Here is a 17,997-nt window from a genome sequence, read left to right as displayed (position 1 = left end):
CAAGGTTATGAGTGACCTCCACAGAATCGCTTGCTTTGATCCCACTTGGTCACCATCGTGAACCCCATTGCCAGGACTCTGGGACTGGGGAAAACGGCGAAGATCAAACTGAAGGATGGTTTGGTATGATGTCCTAGCTCTGGGGTCTCCGCTCGATGCGAGCGCTGCATATAGATGGCAGGTCCACTGTATTATGACAGCGGTGTAAACACTGTGCCGCATAAAGGCGTACTGCTGCCCCGACTGATTCGACCTCCGACCCTGCATCGGAGGGACTTATTCAACCCGATTCCAAGACATAGCCAATGTGCGAAGGATGCTGCCAATGTCCGATAATTCCATCCGATGTCCCAAGACAATGCGGAGATCCCACCATCTCCAGGATTTACTCCTCCTCAACAGTCATGTGTCCCACCATCGCTAAAATCACTAGGTCAAACATGCATCGCCCAGTGGTTGCCAATGCTAGGCTCAGAACAGCGGATCCAGGGGCGGACGAGAGTCCGGGCTTGGACGCCTTGAACTCCCTCATTCCCACCTCGTTCGTTCCCACGTCTGCACCGGCAATTGACCGAGGCAATATCTCGGTGCATCTGCCATGTCCCTCTTCCGTCCACGGAACGGCCCTTGTCCTTTTCCTCGTAGCTGACTTTCACGTCTTTCACAATATCAGCAGAAACAATCTTCCTGGTTCTTGTCTGTAAATCTAAGACGCTTGGTATGCTTTTTCAGACCCAGGCGAAGAGCAAGCCTAGACGCTTCCTTTGTCGTTTGGTAGTCGGCACTTCTGTAACAAGAAGCTCGTTTTCACCAGTTGCACCAAAGTGATCATATGGCTTAAAGGTATTCAGTAGGTTCAGCACGAACGTATGTTGGCATGACGTACCGCGAGTATTTTCAGGCTTCGGTATGTTTAGTCGTAGCTCAATTAGACACGAGTTTCCTCCTAGCATCGACTTTGCTTCTCCTTTTCAATATTGCAAGTTGTTCTAGTTCAGACACGTCCGTAAATCGCCAGCGGATTAGTGGCGACCTTTTAACGAAAGACATTCGGTCCTGTAGATAATCAATCTGTATCGTGTTAGTAATTCAGCATCATGCTGCTGGTGTCACACGTAAAGTATGGTCACATAGTAAGCTTAGTTGCTGGTGCCGATGTGAGACTAGCATATGGGTAGCGAGCGTCAAGCGCCGCCGAACACGTATCACTCTGCGAAGAGAACAAGACATCAACACTATCGCGGGTGATGCAGATCGTTGGCCTTGGTGTTTGTTGATGCGGACGATATTGGTGCCTGCATTAGCAAGCTCAACGGAAGATGAGGTCAGTGCGCACAAGCCGCCCTGGCCATTTTAGCGCGATGGGTCTACGACGCGTCGCCAGTACTTCAGCACATCACTTACGCGTTTCGATACCGCAACTGGTACATCACGTTTTTCCACACGAAAGACCCACGGATAGAAACGACCTACAAATTTCCGAAGAACATCCATTTCCTTTTTTTTTTCAGAACGATTAATTTCGTGAATGCGCGGCCTTGCCGGACGATCTCTGCGCAACTAGACAATTTACCCTGGGTTTGACTATTGCTGTGCTATAAGCTCACTTCGCTTTGCGCGATCAGAATAGCCATTTACGGTCCAACATCGGCCTACTTGGGATACATTTCTCTGACCATCATGGCTCGCACAATGCTACCAGAAGAGTACCAGGAAATTGGTCGCAGCTACTATAAGCTCAAGCAGTATGAAAAGGCCTTGGAAACATTCTCAAAAGGCATCGAGTCTTGCCCAACCGCAGAACTGTATGATCATCGGGCTGCTACGTACGATAAACTAGGCAATTTTAATGCTGCTGTCAAAGACGGCCGAGAGATGATCAGGTTGAACAAGAAGGACGTCAAAGGATATTTGCGCACTGCAAGTGTGCTAGAGAAGATGGAAAAGCCCGAGACAGCCCTTGGGATCTACAAGTATGGTATGAAGAATGTGCCAGTTAGCGATAAGAACTTCAAGGTATGTGATGTGATCTTGTCCTGTCTTCCGGTTCGTTTGGAGGCAGTACTTCCGTTGCCAACCTGAAGGAGAGCTCAATTGGCCTGTTACTTTTCCCATCAAAGAATGGATGCAGTTCGCTTTTCACTTCAGTGACGTGACTGACTGCTACTAGCTATTGCAACAACTCCACGACAAGCAAACACGCAAACTATCACCTGCATCAGCCATCGATCCATTGACAGTCTTGCCTGCTGAATTAGCGGAGATGGTACTGGAATATTGTTCCTTCCGCCACATGGTCAATTGCATGCGCGTCAGCAAAGGGTGGCGGGACTATCTCTCTAAGCTGCCCAAGCTTTGGATGCACCTCGATCTTTCCGGTGCTCGCAGACCCGTTCCCCGCTCCTTTCTCAATATCGCTTTCAAACGCTCAGAGTTCCGCATGACACGCGTCACTGTGCACCGCTTCGAACACTTGGACGTCATCAAGAACCTTGCGAAGGCCGCCAAGGACCTTTCAGAAATGGAGCTCATCTCTCTACCACATACCATGCCAGCTATGTTACTCGATATTGTCAAGGGTGCTTCAAATCTAAAGACGCTCATCATACATCCGGAGATTCGCGGGGTATCTGCTGTGGAGATAATGCATGCTCGACCTGCGCTGGAGCACCTAGTCCTCAACTCAACGAGGGGAGTGGCAAGCTCGTCAAGTGGCTTGGGATCCGCCACTAACTGGGCAATCTCATTTGGAAACCTCCGAACACTTAGCATACACTGGAGTCATCAGATCATGGCGACTCATTTCGGACTCACCAAATTGCTGAGCCGTACACCATGCCTTGAAAACTTGTCACTCTCCAACATGGAAGGCTTTCAATTCGGACAAGGGTGGCCCAGAGAAGTGACACAGCTGCCGCCGCTAAAGAGTCTAGTGTTGAAACGGGTGGACCTGCAAGGCTTCCCGTTGCTGCCACCAACACTACAGCGACTTGTTCTTGACAACAATGGCAGCCACGGGAACTTGAATTTAACAGAATTTGGGAGCTTGAAGCGGTGCTGTGTCCCAGAGCTTACAGACTTGACCATATCTGGCTTCGACGGCCTCAATGCAAATGCGAACGGAATAGATATTCTACTAGAATGCTGTATGCAAAACGGCGAAACGCATAAATGCTTGTCGGAGAAAGCCCTTCATTCATTGTCACTACACGGCTTACTCGATGACAACAGCCGATTGTTTACTCCGCTGAGTCAAAACTCGATATTAGGTCAATCACCGCGGATTCTCACACCAGCGCTTGAGTCCTTGGATATATCCACTATGCAATGCGACGACGATGAAATCGAGGCACTTCTCACCTATAAGACGGGACTCAAGACGATCGACTTGTCTCATACTAATATCACAGGAGCGTCCATCAAGATGCTGGCGGATAGGCTTCCAACGCTGCAGAGCATCAAAGCGAATAATTGTACCAAGATCAATGGGCGGGATGCTATTTATTACGCAGAACGGAAGGGGATATCAGTAGGTTGCCAGATGTTAGAGCAGAAAGGCGGACGAAGAATTCGATATGGCTAGTGGACCGAGCCAAAGTAGCGGAAGTAGAACTCGATGTATCTATATAGCGGTATAATACTTATGCAATCATGTTATCGTGAGTGCGTGCCATCAAAAAAAGGACCATGAACTCAAACACCGTCCCTAGAATCTCTGCGCGCCCACGCAATGCATATATCAAATCCGACCGGGAGACGCCTCCGAATTACCCTCCAAGTGACCAACGCCGCGCCAATATGCTTGTGAAGTACGATACAGAACAGGAAAATCAAGTTGCCAGAGAAGATTAGTTCACATCCATACCATCATCTTCCACCTCGTCCTCGCCATCATCTTCCCCAGCAGTGAGAACGCCCGCGCTACCCAAGCTCCGCTTGCGGTTACTACCACCAAAGGAGCGGCCGGTAAGCTGGCTGAGCAGATCCAGATCTTCCCCACCGACGACACGCGCTTCTGGGGTAGCCTCACAACTAAGCTCAATCAAGCTTGCGGGACTGAGACTACGGTAGCCTGCTGTGCGGACGATTCTACCGAAGTTTTGCATACAGAACGTCGCTGCTCGCTGCTTGAGCCAGTCCTCTCCAGCAGTAGCAGCACGCTCCCAGATTGTGGCAGCGTGCTCGATGTCGAGCTCCCGGCCTAAACGGTTTACACAGAGCAGGCGAAGACGAGGCATGTCGTAGATGTTTGACATGACAAGCATGCCGGCCACATCGTTCAGGCTAGGTCCATTCTGCGGATTCGGCGCAATACTGTCGGTGTAAAGGTAGAACAGGAACGCCCGAACTGCCGAATATGGCTCAGGGATATGCATTTTCTTCGAATGGAACTCAGCCATCTGGGCGCTCCATAGACGGGCGAAATGAGGCCAACGAGCATGTAGAATGAGCTTATGGACGTGTATCGGCCGCGAGACTGGACTCACAGCCGTTGACGAGCCATTGGGATCTGGTGTTGCAACATCCACATAATCATCATCATCAGGATCCGCCGTTATGATGAAGTCTGCGCCGCTGCCACTCTCTGGTGGTTGGTCGAACGTCAGGGACAGATCGGCACCGATGCCGGTGAGATGCGAAGAAACATTGGCGTCAGAGGAGGGCATCATCTTGGAGCGCGTGTCCGAGGCCAGCTCGTTACCCAGGATGCCGTACTTGCGGAGGTCGATGGCGAGAACGTCGCTAAGATACTCACCATTATGGTTCCCATCGTTGGCCGACTCAATTGGGCTGCCCAGAAGCCATGCATGTGTTCCTTCAGGATTGGTGGTGCAATAGTGCCAGCGGTAGTTGGGGCTGTAAAGATCCTTTCCGTCGGCGAGCTTCTGCCATCGTAAAGTGTCTAGCTCCAGACTAGACAAGCTCGTCTCGCAACTCAGCTCTGCCGGAGTGACAAAGTCCAGCATGCAGCCAGATGAGAAGATGTGGAAATGCGTACCCGCGGCCTGTGATGGTAGATTTGGACTGGAATGGAATCTGAGAGACGAAATGGACCCAGGCGCAACATAGGGTGACCGACTTGAACCCATTCCGTGGTACGACTGAACGCTGGAATTTGCAGTGTAGCCTGTACTGCCGGTCGCGAGCTGGCCAGAAGCCGGCACAGGGTAACGATGTCGGGATGAGATGAGTTGCCGGTCGCCCGTCCCATATTTCATTGCATGGTCAAACTCTGGGCTACCGCGGAGATCGAGCCACCAGATCTCATTGTTCTTCTCCATATCGTCGTTGATGCCACCGAATATCCAGATGCGACCGTTCCAGATCCAGCTGGCGTGGTCGTAACGAGGGACGAATTTCCATGTCCGAGACCAGGTCCATGTCTTCAGGTCAAGGTAGCAGATGTCGTCTAGCACGCTATCATGCCCAGTCTGGCCACCGCTGATGTACAATTTGTCATCGTATATAACAGCTGAGTGGCGCGCACGGCCGCGAGGTATGGGCCCGTGGAGCTCGGGCTGCGTCCAATGGGCGGTTTTGAGATCGAATACAATAACGTCGGCAAGATGCTGGCGGTGCTCGTTTTCTCCACCAAATACGAGGAGCTTGTTGCCTTGCCAAAGGCATGCAGTGTGTCCTAGGATGGGGTGTCAGTCAAGATACAAGTACTGTGTGGAACTGGAGCGGTGAGCACGTACCCATGCGTACGCCTGGAATGTCGCCGTAGTTGTCGACCAGGTTCCATTGTCGTGTAACGAGGTTCAAACGAAGCACGTGGTTGTATACTTCGTCGGTGTATTGGTCGAAGCCTCCGAAGGCGTATATCTGGTCATCGCCAACATATGTCACGGAGGCATTGACGAGGCAGGCGGGCTTGGCGCCAATTGTCGAAATCATCTTGGGCTTGTAGCCTTCCACGGCTGATCGACGGCCTCGGACGGGGCTCGCAGACATGAGGAACGTGTTGTTGGTGGAGCTGGCGGATCCGGGCGTGTTCGTATGCGAGAGGCTGGGCGAGGGTGTCGAGGTAAGGGCGGGGTTGAGGATGTTGGACGGGAAAGCGGATCGAGCGGGTGGTTGTGCCATGGATCGTGCGCGGTGAAGTTGGTGAGGTTAGTTTGGTGGTAGAAGCCCCAGTGGGCAGGGATGGCCTTTGTCTAGGCTGCGAGAATGTTTGACGGGAGGAAGTTGAGTTGGCTGGCCGTGCATATTGCCGCCCGTCACCGCCCTAGCTCGAACCGGAAGCGCCGACCCACGACGACTCAGCCCTGCCACGGCCACAGGAGTAGTAGCGAGCCACCCGAGAGTTGGCCACTGAGCACCAAGTTTTCCTAGATTCAATGCACGATTGCTAAAACCTCGTCGGGCCGTCAGTGGCAGTGAGTATGCGACCAGGTGCAACTATGCTGATGCGTCGCAGCCTGCCACGACGAGACACCATGAAGCCATCATCGGGGCTGCACGCAAAAGCAAGGCCATGCGGAGGCACGGCGACTATGCAGGCTGATTCATAAACCGGACACCATCATGTGATGTCATGAGGCCAGTGTTCCGTCGTCCAGCCAGCCTCGCGCAGGGTCCTGTCTGGGTCCTGTCTCGGTTACCTGGTCAACGCAAGCGTAAACAAAGGATACTTAAACGTCCTTATACCTGCCCTCGTACATGTCCACTGCCACACACTCTACCAGCCGCACAACCCTGCATCTCCATCTCCAGAGTGCAGACCACTGAATTACTTTCGAATCCATACTTCACAGCATCGATTATAGCATTGTCTTATACTAATCCTTACGACATATAGCAGAAACCAAATCATATACTGTATGCCCTCAACCAATGTCCACGTACTAAGAACCCAACTAACCCAGTCCAGCAAGACACTAGCAGTCATGGCAAGCACAGCAGTCTGCGTGACTCCGGTCAAGAAGCGCTCTGCAGTCTTCAACACCCGTACCGCCGGCGGTCGGATACCACTAACACCCTCCCCTCGCACCCCACGCACTCAAACTCCCGATGTGCAGGCACACGAGTCGATCCATGGCAACGACTTCAAGTCTCGCATCCAGCGCTCCGTCACCAAGACCACCCGCGACTCCCCCAAGTCCAACATTGCTCGCTCCCACACACACACTCCCCGCCGGTTAGAACTCGGTGTATCAGAGTGGGCTCTCACTGGATCCGGTACTGCTGCCGCGGCCAAGGCAAAGAAGGAGAAGAAGGAGGCGGCGGCTGCTATTCGCGCTCGCCCTACCAAGACTCGCATTGCCTACAACGCTGCCGACCGTTTCATCCCCAACCGGACGGCAAGCGAGGGCATCCGTAGTGTCGGTGCCGCCAAGCTCGATGTTGAACAGCGTCCCAAGTCTAGCTCCAAGCAGGAGGGCTCAACCGTGCTTGCCAACGCCGCCAGTGCTTTCGATCTCGGTGGCCGTGGGTCAGAGGAGGACGTTGCACTCTCCTTGGAGGGTCTGAGCCTCGAGGACGACGACGAGGAGAGCCGATCAAAATCAAAGCCTGCTCCTGGCCAGGCTGCATACCAGTCCACACTCGCCTCGGCATGTGGCATCAACACAAACACTCGCATTCTTGCTTTCAAGCCTGCCCCACCTGAGTCGTCCAAGCCCATCGACCTTCGCTCGCAATACAACCGTCCCCTCAAGCCCACTAGCGCCGCCAATGCACAGAGCCGTCGTCGCATCCCATCAGCACCTGAGCGCGTCCTCGATGCTCCTGGTCTTGTCGATGACTACTACCTCAACCTTCTTGACTGGTCTTCCGGAAACCAGGTCGCCATCGGTCTTGAGCGCTCAGTCTACGTCTGGTCTGCTGACTCCGGCTCAGTGGCGTCTCTCCTTGAGTGCCCTGCTGACACCTACATCTCATCCGTCAAATGGTCTGGGGATGGTGCCTACGTCGGTGTTGGTCTCGGCACGGGCGAGGTTCAGATCTGGGATGTTGAGGAGCAGACCAAGCTTCGTAGCATGTTCGGCCACGAGACCCGCGTTGGTGTTATGGGATGGAACAAGCACATCCTCTCCACCGGTGCCCGCTCTGGTCTTGTGTACAACCACGACGTTCGTGTCGCACAACACAAGATTGCTGAGCTCGTCTCCCACACTGGAGAGGTCTGCGGTCTTGAGTGGCGCGCCGATGGTGCCCAGCTCGCTACTGGCGCCAATGACAATATGGTCAACATCTGGGATGCTCGCGCGCTTGCTGCTCCCAAGTTCACCAAGACCAACCACCGTGCTGCTGTCAAGGCGGTCTCATGGTGCCCATGGCAATCCAACCTGCTTGCCACCGGCGGTGGTTCCAACGACCGTCAAATCTACTTCTGGAACACAACTACTGGTGCTCGCATCAACCACATTCCTACCGACTCCCAGGTCACCAGCTTGCGCTGGAGCACCCACTACAAGGAGATCGTCAGCACTGGTGGCTTCCCCGACAATAGCTTGAGTGTCTGGAGCTACCCCTCCGGTGTCAAGAACACTGAGATCCCTGCCCATGAATCTCGTGTCCTCCACAGCTGCCTCAGCCCTGATGGTCAGATGCTTGCCACCGCTGCTGCCGACGAGTCCCTCAAGTTCTGGAAGATCTTTGAGAAGAAGCCCGGCCAGCCTTCCGTTGCCGCTGCTGGCTCTGCTTCCATGAAGCCCAGCGCCACCAAGCAGATGACTATTCGTTAGACCACCACATTCGACCACAGAGTTCACATCGGAATTGTGAATTTAGAAGGAGTAATAGGCTCAAATAATAAGTGTCTAGCACGGACATTACAACTACCGGCTTGCGCAATGAAGCTGGTGTTATTCATCCGACTCTACGCGCAACGGTAAGTTGGTAAGTATCACATCTCGTTTGGGTATGTGACGCGATCCTCTCCCCCGTTTCACACGGGGAAGGCTTCTCCACATCTACCCTCGGAACATCTGTCAAGCGTACAACTGGGTCTGATCATGGCTTTTTTGTCCACATTCAGCAAGCGAGGCGTCTCGGAAGCATTGCAAGGCGTTGAGAATTTTATAACTAGCTTTTCGAGCGTCCTATGGACAACGAAGTTCATGACATCTACGAATATTAGGAAAAGACGGACTCGGTCTATAGTCCTTCGAGGGAGTTTCTTGTCATGGTTTAATCGCTGCGCTTTGATGCGCTTGGAAAGGTGTTACACCTGGGAACATGGGCAGGCGTTTGATCTTGGATAAAATGAAAACATAAACATATTTGAACTTCTTCAAATCTTTTGCAATTATGGTACTATCACTGCAACAACCGACACTGCGGAGCTGTTTTACAGTATTCACCGTTCCCGAGAGACTTGCAACACTGCGTCAACGTCTTTCTACCTGTGTTTACTCCTTCACCATCTTCTCTTCCATGGCCTCAGGCGGCGTATCCGACCCTTCGCCCTCCACAATCTGGGGCCCTTTCCCAGGCTTCTTCCTGCCCGTGACATCGGCCCAAATTGACTTGAAAGTCCGAACACTAGTCTTCCTTCCCTCCCAAAGCGGATACAACCCGACTGCGAAACACGAACAAAACATCCACAGGATTCCGACTACAACCCAGCCTGTGAAGAACTTCTTGCTGAAGATGTACGAAGATCCGTACATGGGCATAGGCCACAGTACGAGGAAAGAGATCGCCATGAAGAGGGTCAACCAGCGCGCGATACGCGAGGCTTTGAGTAACTTAGCCTGTTCCTCCTCCTCGGCTTGGATGGCGCGTCGTTGCTCACCAGGGATTCGTTCTATGTCGACGTTTGCGGCGAGTGCGAGATCGTGGTCGTCGCCTCTGCGAATGGCTTTCATACTCTGCCAATCGTAGTTTTGGGGCCCAAAGGCATATGTGAATACGGGAATGAAGATGATGGGCGAAAGCAGGGCGACGACGTTGCCTGCTAGCATGGGGTTGTTGGCACCGGTTGTAAGGACCGTCAATTCTCCGCTTTCCTTCTGAGCGGTTACGAGCCAGGCGACGAGAGAACAGGCGAAACCGAGGGGTGGGGTGAAGGTTGCTGCCACCCAATTCATTTTGGACCACATTAGTGTGAGGGTGGCGGGAAGAACGGCGGACGAGATGATTACGCCCATAAGTAGGTATAGATACCCCATACTAATGCCGATGTAGTATAATCCTGTGCTCCATGCTGCCATCGCAACAGCGAAGCCGACAACCATGGTGTGTGACATGTAGATGAGTTGCTTTCCGGTAGCTTTGGGATTGATATAAGTCTAGAGAGTATCAGTGGACCAGCTCAGTGTAATGTAGAAGTATGGTTACCTGGTAGAAATCATATGTGAAGATCGAAGACACAGCAATAAGTTCCGCAGACATAGCTGATGTCACGGCCATGAAGACGAGAAGTAATACCGCTGCGGCACCTCCCGATCCCATCAATGCAACAGCCGCTGTAGGCAACACGAGTCCAGCCGTCACATCAGCATCAGCCATGCGGTTGGGGTAACCCGGGAAAACTGGGTTGTTCTCAAGAGCAATGGCACTGAGACCCATGGTGGTAGCAGCTAGCCACGGAATCGCGAACCAGGACAAACCACCCATGATATATCCGGGCAGCGCATCAACAGGGCTGGCAGCAATGGCCTTGTTGTAGTAACCGTTGTCGCAAAAAACAGTACCGAAGTTACCCACGATGTTGATCACGAAGAAGATGGCACCTTCCTTCGAGCGCATGGTCAGATAAGAGCCACCGGCATTTCCTTCAACGGGATGATCGGATGCGGCTTGTACCAATAGGTCGAAAACTTTGCCAGGGCTCCCAAGATTCTCGTTGGTCGCATATGCTGTGAAAGCAAACATCAAGAGGATGATCAGAATGACCACGGTGTGTGCTGGAATTAGAACTTAGCGATCCTCTCCTACAACTCAGGGTAGAGGAGACATACCATAGTCAGTCAAGAAGGTAGCCTTGATGCCTCCGAACATGGTGTACAACACTACACCAACGGGTAGGAGGAAACAGGCAGCAGCAGTGTGCATGCCAGTAAGCTTCGTATGTTAGTTTGAGAATGGAATCACATTAGGAATTCACTTACAGAAGTCACAACAGCAGAACCACCTGTCAACAACATAGAGGTAACAAGAATGTTGGTGAAGAGGCCAAAGACCATGAAAACAATGTGTGTTACAGCACCATAACGAGCCCTGATAACCTCGAGAAACGTATGCGCGTTAGGAGCTCTTCGCTTTAGTTCGATAGCGATCGTAGCAAACAGAATAATCTGAACAGTGGCCCCCGAGGCGTACCAGAAAGGGCCGGATACACCATATCGATAGGCAACAGCGCTAGACTGGAGGAGTGTAGCTGCCCATGTCCAGGATGAGACTACGGCTGAGGCAACAAGTCCTGATTTCACTGTACGACCAGCGGTTGAGAACATTTCGGAAGTTTGGAGTTCATAGTTGTATCTCTTCAGCACGAATGTCGTCAAGATCATGCCAAACCTATGACAACTCAGCAAAGGTCTTTTGAAAGGAGACATGACACTTACGAGAAGGCAAAACCTAAACCTATCACAATGCCATAGCCAAAACCTTGGCTCAGCGGCGGAGGTGTACTCATGCTGGGCGAGCACAAAAGACCCGAAGGTGGAAGGTTGTAGCAGTCAGCAAGAATGGACTGTTACACCAGAGGAGGTACGAGAAGCTTAGATATATTTAAGCTCACGACCAAGCACCGCTTCAAAGTCAATGCAAAAAGCTTCAGTCAGAGGCCGACGGCACAAAACGTTTAAATGAGGACGTCGACGAAGATAAAGCCAGAACACTACCGTTCATCGGCCGGTCGCACAAGGCAAGCATAGCCAGCCATAAGGCTAGTGTGCATAACAGCAGATAAAAATTGACGTTGTCAGCGATCGCGGCCGTTGTATTAGACTTTCTGCATGGTTCAGGCGGCTTTCGTGGGGTTGAGCAACAGCAGGGCGCATGTCTTGAGTGGAAACGATCTTCGCACCCCGGCATGGCCCGATAACGCGGCGGAACAATGTAGATAAGATGCGATTTTTTGTGTGACACCTTTTACTCAGCACGAGCTGGGACCAATGGTAGATTCGTACGGCTTTGTGATTCTCCGGATTGGGCAGCTAGCTGTTCGCGATAGATAGAGCGCAAACGTCGTGAGCTGCGAGCAGATTATGACATCAAGGGAGGCAAATGTTCGCATACTTGCAGTATACCAGTCACGACCTGCGACAAGCCATAGGCCAAGCCTTAGCATCTCGATGACAAGATGCCGGAAAGACGTTGGAGGGCGGAAAAAGCGATTGTTGCTCTCTGTCAAGCTTCCAACGGCGATGTTAGCGTCGTCGCTTAACTGCCATCTGTGACCGGTTATTGGATGTCAACCACTTCTTATCTTTTTGGCGGGATTGGCAGCCCCAGATGCCAAATCGCGTTGGTATTGCATCTGATAGCGTTGGGGATTTTGACCGGGGACAGTCGGAGCAACCTCGTCGTTGACAGGTCCCTAATGCATCGTGCATCGAAATCTTTAGTAGCGCGTAATGAGCGTTGAACCCTAGTGCGGCATCTACGCTGAGTGCAAAACACATGAGATATTTCCAGATTGAAGTGAACAATTGAGACGATGACATGCAGGTTGCTTGAGCGCACTGACAGGGCGTCCGTGGTAGGAAGGCGCTCTCTCAAGCTTGGCGAAGCAGGAGCGAATACCAGCACAGCTTACCGCACCTTCCGTCATGATCCAGTCTTATTTTTGCTAAAATCACAATATGTTCCAATGCAGGCTCTCTCGTAGGCGCAAACGACACTGTGGGAACATCAACGTCGTAATAGCAGTCACACTCATTGGCATACACTCACCAATGGCTGCCATATCGCAACGACAACAGAAGAGCGAAATAATATTTTGCATAAAACACGGAAACGTGGTTCTCCGCTCCATGGCCACATCTTCAATACTATGGCATCATCTCGTACAAGCGGATACGAATTAAGAAGCGAGATTACATGTTGTGCGGCTTGAAGGGACTACCACTTTTGGACACGCTAACCAAATTGAGGTAACATGTCGTGTGTAAAAGGGCGATGCCAAGGTAGCATTCTTGTCAAAGGGCGAAGAATTCAGGTCATATTGTGTCAATACCCCGTGCTTTTGGATACAGAACATTCGTAGCACTTCTGTTTTTCAAAGCAATCATAGTTTTTGCGGAGGAATTTTTGAAGTGAAAATATTCATTCCTTATCAGGATCCATGTACTACTAGATGGGTATCTTCTACACCGAACGGCTTACTAACATAATATTTTAGGACCACCAAACAGCGGATCCTCAGCAACGCACTGATTCGTACGACTTCAGCTCGAAATCTATGAGCCTGAACTGAAGTTGGATCCGTCGAGGACCACAAGTCCAGCAACCGAAGCACTTGACAAGGTGGAGAAGACACCAGTGATGAGAGCCGATAAAGCAAGACGCGAGACATCACCGCTGCGACCGGGACTAATCTGACTGAGCACACCGATTTGGGTACCCAGTGAACCGATGTTACCGAAACCGCAGAGAGCGTAGGTAGCGATGAGGCGCGAGCGTGGGCTGAGGGTGTGGTAAGGGGACTCCGGGTCGTCGTCGACAAGCGATTGGAATGCAACAAATTCGTTGGTAATGACCTTGACACCAATGAGACGAGCCACAAGAAGCAAGTCGTTGCCCTGGCGCGATACACCCAGGAGGAAGGCAACTGGGTACAAGAGGTAACCGAGGATCAACTCAAGAGTCAGGTCGTAGTCGCCGTCGAGGTTGATGTAGCGTCCCCACCAGGTGAGCAGACCGTCGACCAAGTTGAGAAGGGCAATGATACACAAAAGTGTGGAGACGATCATACCAGCGATCTTGAGACCGAGCCAGGCACCGTTTGCAAAGGCGTGGAGGGCGTTGGCAGCCTTGTGCTCATCGTCATCAGGTACAACGACGCGACCAGCGGTAAGAGTCTCCTCAGTCTCAGGGTATCGAAGCTTACTGAAAGCCAGCGATGCAGGAATACTCATGACGCAAGATGAGATCAGGGCTTGCGGGTTGAGGCCCATACCAATGTAGGCAACCAAAACACTACCGGCGATAGTAGCGAATCCAGAGCACATGACTTGGTGCATTTCGGCCATGGTAAGGTGGGGAACGAAGGGCTTGATCAACATGGCGGATTCACCCTGACCGATAAAAGGTGACGCGGAAGCGACAACGGCCTCAGCACCTGACACTCGCATGGCCCAAAAGAAGAAGACAGCGAATTTACCGATGAACCACTGAAGGATACCCCAGTAGTACAAGAGCTGGACGAACGAGACGAAGAAGATAATGGCGGGGATAACACTGAACATGAAGTAGGTGTTGGCCGCAATATCGGGGGTTGTCAAGAAGGCAACACCATCCTTGGCGAAACCCAAAAGCAGACGTGCGAGCTCGGAGATGAAGTTGAAGATGTCGTATCCAGCCTTGGTACGGAGGACGAACAGTGCAATGATAAACTGCATCAGCATACCGACGATGACGGTGTGCCAAACAATCATGCTGCGGTTGCGAGAAGTCGCCCAGAAGCCGAAGATGAAGACTACGAGACCGAACAGCGAGACAGCGCGGTTGGCACGCGTGTTGTCCTCACTCTCCTCACTGGCGAAAGATCCAACAATGATGACGGCGATAGTGAGAGCGGCAGCGGCAGGAATGCGCAGCTTCTCCGGAATGAGGTTTGCAAATCTCGTTCCAGTGTTGGCCCAGACCCAGTGCATAGGCTTGGTGACGACGGTAATGGGGATGTGAAGAGTAATCAGGCGGATCATAATGGCCAGCCAAAACAAGAATGGAATGATCCAGTTCTTGTCGTGACGGTGCACGACCACACTGGCAATCCACCATCTAATACTGTCAGCCCGAAATACTCGAGACAATGGACACAAAAATGCGCCTTACCCGGTGAAGAGCGCTCCAAGGAAGATGTGCACAGGAAGTCTGAATTTCCTGTAAAAAGCAGAGAAGGAAGTCCACCAGGGCTTCTTCTCTGCCTCCATCTCAGGGTCGGAAGAGCTGCGCGTGGCCTTCTCGACTTCATAGTCATAACCACCCGCCTTCTCGACGTCACCTGCAGAATGGCGCTGGTGGAGGTGGCTGTCAAGAGCGCTGGGCTGGAACAACTTGCTGGTCTTCTCGTCCGTGGTTCCAGTGGTGTAGACAATGTTGTCGGGGTGGGCTGCACGCGCGCTGTGGTGCACGTGAGGATGCTCGTGCTCGTGAGCAATGTCTAGCGCCGGGTCGTTGTTGTGGGCGACACCAGCACCGGGCGTTGTGTATATTTCTCGAACATCGGCCATGGCGACGAGTAGGCACGAGGGCAATTCCTGAACAGAGTTGAACGATGAGGAACTGTTGGCTCTCACCTATGAGTCGGCCCTCACGGGAAATATATTTTCGCACCGTGGCTCGCGCTACCACCAAAGTGGAGGGATCGCACCGTCGTAGGCCCAGACAAACAGTTGAACGGGCTCCGGACGGTCACTTGGCAACTTCCTCTTTCGCAATGGCCAGAGCACAGTAGTACAGGGCTCCATTGGCTCCCGGTCGTCTCCGCTTTCTGGAATATCTACCGTCTCATGTTGGTGCTCGCTTACTCGCTGCTCACGGTCCTGTCTCTCGTGTCAACCTCTCCCAGTACCGGCCGACCTACCGCGCTTCTGCAACCCCGACCAGGTTCTTATCTTTCCCCAGCATTGATAGTCTGCGCCGGGGCCAATCACGGAGATGAACGTGCTGGACCGCCCACCTAGTCTATGATAAGCGGCGGCGAATATGCGCCCCTCCTCGGTTGAGGCTCTCTTTTCGGCTTCGCGTGGCGTTCTCGAAGCAGCACCTCTGTCCTTACAACCCAACCTCCATCGTCTTCCCCGAGGTCGACGTTTCCGCTCTCTTGGGACATGTGCAGAAGCAATTACCGGGATCTAGCAGCAATCACAACAGGGGCAAAATCAGACTTGACTCCATCCGCGAACCGTTGTCAATTTTTGCCTGTACGTTGTGTTGTGGATGCACTGTGGAGCCTCTGGGATGCAGATCAGACCAAAGGGCAGTGTCTGACGCAAGAAGACCCTCCTACCCACTCCAATCACTGGGGCACACGCCAACGCCATGGTAAGACACGGCGTACGCCTCAATCAGCGAGTGCTGGACTGGTGTTCCTCAAGGTTATCTTTCCAACGGGTCTCGGCCAACGCTATCATCATCATTCCGATAACCAGGTCTGCGCTAAACACGCTCGACCATCGAACGCGCTTGTGTGGTATCCTGCAGATGATGGGAGCTGGGGTTCTTATCACGAGGACACGCATCGAGATATTTGCGCCGAATCATGTTGCGGACCTCGCCTGTGTATACACTTTGGATAGCCGCTCTCTTGGCTTGCAGAGCGATCTTGACATGGTTTCAGACGCAGTGTACTGTAATGAATGTCATTCAAGATGCGCAGGTGGGCTTGCCCTCCTAGCCTCGACCCTTCCCCGCAGCGGGCCCAACCCCATGCGGTAGCCCATCGTGTGGGCTGGCATCACCTCCAAATGAGCTGTGAAACCAGCGTTACAGGACTACCATCTAACAGATGCTTGGGAACTGGAAAACTTTGCTCCTTGTGCCTTTGACTTGGCGTGTTAGGGAACAACATGCTAGGGCGCGCCCTCGGCACAACTCACTGTCAGGCTTACCATCCCGCCCTACGGGAAGCGACCAGTTACAATTTACAGTACATAATCATACTTTGCGTGGCGTCCGCTACAATCACAACCACGGAATACCAACAACTAAGTGGCACAGCCATCCGCGGAGCCTCAGTCCTACCATCAGCCTCCGACTTGTAGGATCATGATCGATGCGATTCGTTTTCACATACCGGAGTAACTTACTTTTTGGCATCCGGAATGCCCGTCATCTCGGACAGCTCCTATCAGTGTTTGTAAGAGGGTCCCCACTTATTGCAGGTGCGGCAAGGGGTCAGGGACGTTTTTGTACGCACACCACATCGAGCACATACGAGGCTACCTGATGCGCTCTTCTGTAGGATTTATCGAACAGTTTTGGGTACAGATCACAACGAGATTACAGTCCGGTGATCGGCTGTTTGCGAAGGATGAGTTGTGACAAGATTTGATGCTCACATCCAACAAGTCTGAGGTGTTCCCCTCGAAATGGCGAAGTGCACAAATCAGTTCTGTCCAAAACATCAGATGCTAACTACTGAGTGGTCGCAAAGGTTACTGGGTTCTGTCTAGGTAACCAACCTGCGCTGTAGAGCTATGGTACTACCAGTCTGTCAGACTACGCTTCTCTCTAACCCCAGCGAGGACGTCTTTCCCACGAATTCGCCCACTCCACTTGCTTTCGTACCATAGATGCTCACAAACCCAGAATCTACGCTATCGCACGCCGCACATTGTCCCAAACACGTCCCGAATCCAGTATACGCAGACTGCACTTCGCCAGCCACTATACACACATCGTGTTGGCTCACTCCCCTCCAGTAGCCGTACATACAACACATCGCCAAACCGCAAGGCCTCTCTTCAGAACGCTTCAAAAGAGTCCATAAATCATGCTACAAACGCCACAATAAGGTTGCGGAACACAACATGTTGACATGGCTGCACTGTAACGCACAGGCTTGGTTCAAGGTTACCAACCGCTTCGTTTTGGTTGAACACAGAATCTGGTCCCACCTGCCTAGTCAGATGTGCCTAGTCCCATGTGCCTGGTCCTACGTGTTTGATCAGGAACGTATGCTCAGTGTTACCACGCTTTGGCTTGTTATATTAGATCAATGCAAGCAGGCAAACACGCGAACAGGCAATCACGCAGAAATGATACATCACATCAGTGATTGTTGTGTACAGTTGCAAGCAGTACCGCCTCACGCCAAAGCCCTGTCACAAGACAGGTGCGATATTTCGAGTAGACGAGGCCAACTTGCTCCTTCAC

The 17,997-nt window shown here is 52.3% G+C and overlaps 5 protein-coding genes across 5 annotated transcripts; 2 read left to right on the top strand and 3 right to left on the bottom strand.

The window, feature by feature from the left end:
- Positions 1 to 1,680: 1,680 nt before the first annotated feature.
- GT037_006840 (f-box tpr repeat-containing protein pof3) lies at positions 1,681 to 3,583 on the top strand (the record flags this gene model as incomplete). Its single annotated transcript, XM_038931887.1, has 2 exons — positions 1,681 to 2,016; positions 2,171 to 3,583. The coding sequence occupies 2 exons, from the start codon at positions 1,681 to 1,683 to the stop codon at positions 3,581 to 3,583; spliced, it is 1,749 nt and encodes a 582-aa protein (XP_038785359.1).
- A 265-nt stretch (positions 3,584 to 3,848) lies between these two features.
- Positions 3,849 to 6,087, bottom strand: GT037_006839 (uncharacterized protein; the record flags this gene model as incomplete). The annotated part of the gene is made up of 2 exons (XM_038931886.1): positions 3,849 to 5,638; positions 5,700 to 6,087. 2 exons carry the CDS (start codon positions 6,085 to 6,087, stop codon positions 3,849 to 3,851), a joined length of 2,178 nt encoding a protein of 725 aa, XP_038785358.1.
- Positions 6,088 to 6,890: 803 nt separating this feature from the next.
- Positions 6,891 to 8,690, top strand: GT037_006838 (meiosis-specific apc c activator protein ama1; the record flags this gene model as incomplete). Its single annotated transcript, XM_038931885.1, has 1 exon — positions 6,891 to 8,690. The coding sequence occupies one exon, from the start codon at positions 6,891 to 6,893 to the stop codon at positions 8,688 to 8,690; it is 1,800 nt and encodes a 599-aa protein (XP_038785357.1).
- A 666-nt stretch (positions 8,691 to 9,356) lies between these two features.
- GT037_006837 (urea active transporter) lies at positions 9,357 to 11,587 on the bottom strand (the record flags this gene model as incomplete). The annotated part of the gene is made up of 5 exons (XM_038931884.1): positions 9,357 to 10,238; positions 10,288 to 10,856; positions 10,911 to 11,013; positions 11,061 to 11,469; positions 11,517 to 11,587. 5 exons carry the CDS (start codon positions 11,585 to 11,587, stop codon positions 9,357 to 9,359), a joined length of 2,034 nt encoding a protein of 677 aa, XP_038785356.1.
- A 1,768-nt stretch (positions 11,588 to 13,355) lies between these two features.
- Positions 13,356 to 15,350, bottom strand: GT037_006836 (uncharacterized protein; the record flags this gene model as incomplete). The annotated part of the gene is made up of 2 exons (XM_038931883.1): positions 13,356 to 14,898; positions 14,953 to 15,350. The coding sequence occupies 2 exons, from the start codon at positions 15,348 to 15,350 to the stop codon at positions 13,356 to 13,358; spliced, it is 1,941 nt and encodes a 646-aa protein (XP_038785355.1).
- Between the last annotated feature and the right edge of the window lie 2,647 nt (positions 15,351 to 17,997).

This window comes from Alternaria burnsii (assembly GCF_013036055.1).
Source record: "Alternaria burnsii strain CBS107.38 chromosome Unknown 731, whole genome shotgun sequence".
Lineage (NCBI taxonomy): Eukaryota > Fungi > Ascomycota > Dothideomycetes > Pleosporales > Pleosporaceae > Alternaria > Alternaria burnsii.
Note: the sequence above shows the minus strand (reverse complement) of the source record. Positions and strands in the feature narration are given on the sequence as shown.